Below are 6000 nucleotides of genomic sequence, written 5' to 3' on the forward strand. Positions count from 1 at the left end.
ACAATAACAAAATACACAATATTCTAATACATGTCAAAAATATATACAACGTGAAACTCAAGAAGCATTATTCTCAAAACTTTTATGTCATTTATTAAGAAGATTGGTGATTTTTATATGACAAATTTATACTAATAAACATGGAGTAAAGTTTTCACACCTTTACAAAAAAGCCTAATCACCCAAGTTACATTCCACAATCAAGTCTTTTTTAAAGTTCTTGAACTTCATTGCCATGTTACTACAAGGTGACCAAGATCAAAACACAAAAAAACAAAGAAAAAAAAATCAAAAAATCATTCACCCTTTCGGTTCATAATTCCTTTTGTTCTTGTCTCCTCAATTCCTCACACGCAAGATCTCCATATCCTTCCTTCAAGTGAAATCACAATAATTGAAACGTCATCATGGTAACGCCTTCGATCCCCTTGCGGTATTTCCAACAACTCATGAAAATCCATACCTATATAAACAAAAATTAGTGATTAACCATAAAAAAAAATGTAAATGTCACTTGCGCCCCCTATCAACGGGTCCCACGGTCAACATGAAAAAGATAAAACTATCAACCAGTCCCAGCAACCGGTCTCACAACCAACATGAATGAGGTACGTCAGTTATAGATTCTCACATCTTTACAGCTAGGGCAAACATGATTAACAGTATAAACCGGATAAAAAAAGATTGAGATTTTTACCGGCTTTCTTGGCGGCACGAAACAAAACTTCTTCGATAAGATGCTGAGCTGGATCACCTTCTGGTGACCATTGAATGAACATTTCGACTTCTGAAACTGCCTCCTCATTTGTGAAGTATTGATAAAGCCCATCTGAAGATAATATCAAGAACCTGTCTCGTGGCCCTAATTTGTGATGATAAAGACTCGGGAGACAGTTTATGTATGGAGCATTGCCAACATAATCGATCCTAAACATCTCTAAAAGCGCATTATTCCATTTAGGCTGCAAAAAATCAAGAAACAACACAAATTATAATCCCTTCATGCTTTCAAACTAAAAAAGTTCAATTCAAGATTCAATCTTGATGATAGTTAGTTAGTTACCTGTTTAAGAAAGCCTGCACCAAAAGCTCGAGTGACCTTGAGTGAACCCTTGACTCGATCATTCATCACTGCACATGAATCATCAGGGTGTTCGCTCTTTATTCTTTGAACTTCCTGAAAAAGTTTAAGTGTGAGAAAAGAATGAGTTTAGAAGAAGAATGAATTGATTTGAAAACAGGGTTTTTGTTTTTACCTCTTCAATGGAGGTACTGTGATCCATTGTGAGCTGGCAGGCATTTAGGGTTGGATTTGTAGTGGCTAAATCGGCATCAGAGACCTCAAGATCATACAATGTTTCCTCCTTAATTCTCTCTAGATCTTGTCTCCAGAGATCTGGCTCTGGTTTTTGAGCTAAAACTGCCCTGCTGTCTCCTACATTCATCACGTAAACATCTTCTTCTTTCATTAACATAACGAGAAGACATGAACCCATTAGAGCTAGTTCAGGATTTTCAACGAGCATTTGGTCTGCAATCTGAAAATATGCGTCTTCTGTGTTCTTTAATCCCTGAGATAGAGCTTTCAGAACATCTGAATGGTTAATTGAATTTGAGCCATTGGAATTCAGTTGCTCTTTTAATCTCCGATCCAATTCTAATCTCTCCCTGTCGAATTCGCACTTCCATCTCCGGTGGTTATCCTCCCATTTCTTTGAAGCCCCTCGGCTCCTAACTCTTGAATTCTTGTTTCTTCTTTTCTCAAAATCCTCGGTTGCACTGGGGTAACTCTCTTGCTGATCAACATATCTTTGATGGTTATTTTGTTGAGGTTGATTTTCGACCTGGGATTTGGTATCATCTAATGGTTGTTGCCCTGAAGGAGTTAAATTCGTGGAATCAAGCTCATCATCCCATAACAAACCTTTCAATTCCTTATGAACAGCTGGGTACAGATTTGATAACAGATAATCAGGTGCATCAGGACCATTAAATCCATCATAAATCCCAACAAAAACCCACCCGTGTTCCTCCGAAACGACGACGTGTACTCGATCTTCCCCAGCTTTCCCTTGCGCCCATTGAAGATTCTGGCTCTGATTTATAAACTCGTAATCGTCAAGAAAACTACCTTCACTGCTCAAATTAACACTGCTAATAGTCAATTCATTGTTTTTCTCCGAAGCCCCAACAATCCAATCTGGAACCTTTAGAGAACCCACGTTTTTATTAATCGGGGCAACGATCGAGTTTTGCCCACGGGTTACAAACGTCTTTGAAATCGCTCTCTGGATGACCCGAATCAACGACCTTTTTCTTGATCTACGTTTATAGGCAAACCCTCCCTGAGAATAGCTTCTTTGGAACTGCTCGTGACTACCCTTTTCGAGAGGACCCGAAAAAAGAGGACCCGATAAGAACCCACGCTCAATCGGCCCCGAAAGGAAGCCTCTTTCGATAGGACCCGAATAAGGAACCGGACCCGACGGCAACGGACCGGAATATATAGAGCTTCTGGGCAAAGGTTGGAGAGGAATCGACGCAAATGATGTGGAACTCTCGAAAGCAGAAGCTTTATCGATGGAGTTGTAAGAGTATAGATCGACCAGAGATGTCGAAAGTGGGGTTGAGGTATTGGCGGATACGGAAGCGCCGGAGATTGTTCGGAATGTTGTCGTTTCCTCAGAGCAGTGCACTTTAGAAGATGATACACGAGTCGGTTCGGGTCTAACATAGCAAAACGAGTGACCCAAATCGTCTAATGGATCAGAAATCACCACCGCGGTGTCTTTCCGCCGCTGAACAACATCGGTTCCGGTGAAACAAACAGTCAGTTTCCCAACTCCGTTTCCCATGATTGAATTTTCCGACACCGACTACGAGATGTAGTAAGCTAAATCAAATTGAAGAACAAAATCAACAGCTAATTCATGATACCCACAGATCAGATCATATTTGTCGACAGAAATCTTGTTTTATTCCTCTGAATTCTGAAAGTCAAAAGATAGAGAGGAGAGATTCTTTGTTGAAGATATAGAGGGATATGGAGAGAGCAGAGATGAAAGAAGGTGGATGGATGATAGAGAAGGCGTTGACTTTAAGAGGGCGGAGGATACTGAAATCATAAAAACAAAATTAAATTCTGTCTGCTCACCTTTTCATTCACTACTCTCTGTGTACGAGAGAGCGTTGACTATGCGTATGGGTCTGAGTTTTGAGTAAACTCAAAGTTGGTTAAAGGTTTTTACTCTATTTTAAGCCCCACTCGCAATTATGGAGCGTGTATGTCACTTCCGGCTATGCTTTTAGACAAATATATATATATATATATATATATATATATATATATATATATATATATATATATATATATATATATATATATATATATCGACATATCATGAACCAACTATATAACCCATCAAACAAGTGAACAACCCTCCAAGAAAGCCATATTGACCTTATTCATGTTGCCTAGCTATCAAATGCTAAGAACACTCAAGTTCAGACTTTGGATGAGCATTATTTGGTGAAGAAAGCGTTTTAGATTAATATTTTGGAATATATATATATATATATATATATATATATATATATATATATATATATATATATAATGTCAATACCATGCTATATAATAGCTTCAAAAATAAACAAATTATTTAGCATATGTTACCCTATGTGTAATTAATTCCATTCCAAAAACTTGACTACGACTTTAAAAATCTAAACACCTACACGATACACACTTTCGGCTTTGTTGATTGGACAATAGGTGTGAAAGTCATAGTTTGATTGCGATGGTGGAATCTCTCTTTTCTTTTCAAAAATATCACTTAGATGCCTTGATTATGACGAAATTACATTTGAAGTTCTTTTTGTTTTTCTTTAAAACTGAAGTAGTTGGATTTTTATTATTCTGGTTTCAACTTTTTCGATTCATGTAACATATCTTATCGAGGATTAGGTCCAAAGATTGTTGGTACCAAAAAGGCATATTGGAATTCATAATATAAGGTACTTGGCCAAAAGGCGTAAACGATACATTGTTTATATATTTCTAATTTGATAGGACCATAAAAAAGTCAAGTCGATTCTTGAGCTTTTCAGGTGAATCCATATTCAAGTGATACCCACGTGATGTGGGGCATAGTATCAAAGAAGCTGCAACATGATATTTCACGACCCAAACAAGTTGCAATATGATGATATATGTGGTTGATAAATCGGAAGGTTAGTAAAAAAAAAAAAAAAAAAAAAAAAAAAAACTTGGGTCTTTCACCTTAAAAAAGATGGAAGTAAAAAAAACACTTTTGATATCTCAACCAACCATTAATTTATGAACCTTTGCTTGTATATTCTAGCCTATATACTGTGTCCATATGCTTATCCTTGTTCTTATGTAGAATGTCACAAGAGGCTACCGTTCATCCCTTTTTTGAACTCTTTGTAGGTTTACTAAGGAACCCAATACTCAAAAAAATAATATTAAAAGGCATTGGATTAGTCTACATTAGAGCTCACAACCATTGATCTAAAACCACTGACAATAACACAACCGTGTAAAAACATGTAGATCCTATGTGCACATACACAACATGTAATGTTGTCTTTTCTTAAAGAATGTGTATAAATCATGCCTCAGAATTTTTTTATTAGCAGGTCATAAAATGGTTCTATGAACTTCATTTGTTATGTGATTAGCATGACATTTCTCGATCATTATAATTACATATTCGGTGTTTACTCTAAAAAATTAACTTTTTGTTGTCTGTTATAAATGTCTGAAGGTAAGCTCGACAACTCTTTTCTATTGATAACTATATTAACATAACCAAGACTCCACAAATTTGAGGAAACAATAAACTATTGAATGTTGGACATAGAAAACAAAAGGTTGGAAAAGGAAAGAATTAAAAAAAAGGACTATATTGTATTTAGGTTATTTTCAAGGGTATAGATTGTAGTTTCATTAGACAGGCGCGTGGATAGAGAAACTATAGAATTTTCTTGTTTTTGATATTAAAATGTCAAAAGAGAAATTCATTATTTAGACAATAGATTATCAAAATTACTTGATTAGCGTAAAATATACGTGCCATAATAACCATGAAATTCATAGTCAACTGACACGTGTTTGTTTAGAATTCATTCTTGTGACCTTTTTCCATAACATTTTATTTTAAATTAAATTAATCAACTTGGTTTCTTAATAAACAAAATTGTTTCAACATTTTCCATCTTTACATCATTTTACAACTAAAATTCAAATACAGTTTTACTTTTAAATTTCAATATTTTAAGGGCGCATGGTTTCCCAACCTCCTCTATATGATATATTTTTGATAATCTTATACATAGATTTAAATTATACTCTTGTTTAAGATATCACATTAACCGAATATTTCACAACGTTATGAAAACTAATGTTTTAAAAAACCCGTTTTTTGTTGGCTCAACCAGTTCGACTAGTAGTTCAACGGATTCAACCGTCAATTCATCCAAGAATTTTCGTAGATATGTTAGTGGTGTGCATCGACTCTCGAGTTGTGTGCATTCCGAAAATGTTCAATTTTCTTTGGAAATTGGTTGTTTTTTTAACGAGCTATGTGAAATCCAACTACAGAAGTCCAATAAACCGGTTCAACGGGTTTTTACTGATTTTATCACACCGATTCAATTCAGTTTTTGAAGAAACTATTTGGTTCTATCCTGACTAGAAACTGACATAAAACCGGTCATTATTGAACCGCCCTCGTCCCCAGTTCCCGATCAAATCCGCCGGTTCGAACCGGTTTTAAAACATTAGTTATTTTGGACAATATTCTTTGTTTTTCTTACACCATTCTATGATGATGAATCACCTGAATGATTTTGGGACTCCATTGCACAAAATTATGATACACTAAGAGAATAAAAGAAGAAATAATGGAAAATGAGTACAGATCTACGTAAATATGCAATTTATCCCAAATGTTTATCAACTAGAATAATATGTGA

General features: G+C 35.4%; 1 protein-coding gene across 1 annotated transcript; it reads right to left on the reverse strand.

Moving 5' to 3' along the window:
• Window positions 1–90: 90 nt before the first annotated feature.
• On the reverse strand, window positions 91–3130 carry LOC145136833 (putative protein phosphatase 2C 23). Its single transcript, XM_079070943.1, has 4 exons — window positions 1257–3130; window positions 1064–1177; window positions 698–962; window positions 91–463 (listed from the first exon to the last, which is right to left on the reverse strand). The coding sequence occupies exons 1-4, from the start codon at window positions 2853–2855 to the stop codon at window positions 348–350; spliced, it is 2094 nt and encodes a 697-aa protein (XP_078927069.1). The 5' UTR covers window positions 2856–3130; the 3' UTR covers window positions 91–347.
• Window positions 3131–6000: the final 2870 nt, after the last annotated feature.

The sequence above is a fragment of the Lactuca virosa genome, chromosome 9 (assembly GCF_052849685.1).
Source record: "Lactuca virosa cultivar CGN04683 chromosome 9, Lactuca_virosa_CGN04683_v6, whole genome shotgun sequence".
Classification (NCBI taxonomy): domain Eukaryota; kingdom Viridiplantae; phylum Streptophyta; class Magnoliopsida; order Asterales; family Asteraceae; genus Lactuca; species Lactuca virosa.

What these genes read in the sequence shown, in the direction of transcription:
- LOC145136833 (XM_079070943.1), bottom strand. Translation starts at nt 2,855, where the DNA reads ATGGGAAACGGAGTTGGGAAACTGACTGTTTGTTTCACCGGAACCGAT. An exon ending in ACAGTACCTCCATTGAAGAG is followed by an intron (nt 1,178 to 1,256) that starts GTAAAAACAAAA and finishes AAACTTTTTCAG; the next exon opens with GAAGTTCAAAGAATAAAGAG. An exon ending in TCGTGCCGCCAAGAAAGCCG is followed by an intron (nt 464 to 697) that starts GTAAAAATCTCA and finishes TTGTTTATATAG; the next exon opens with GTATGGATTTTCATGAGTTG.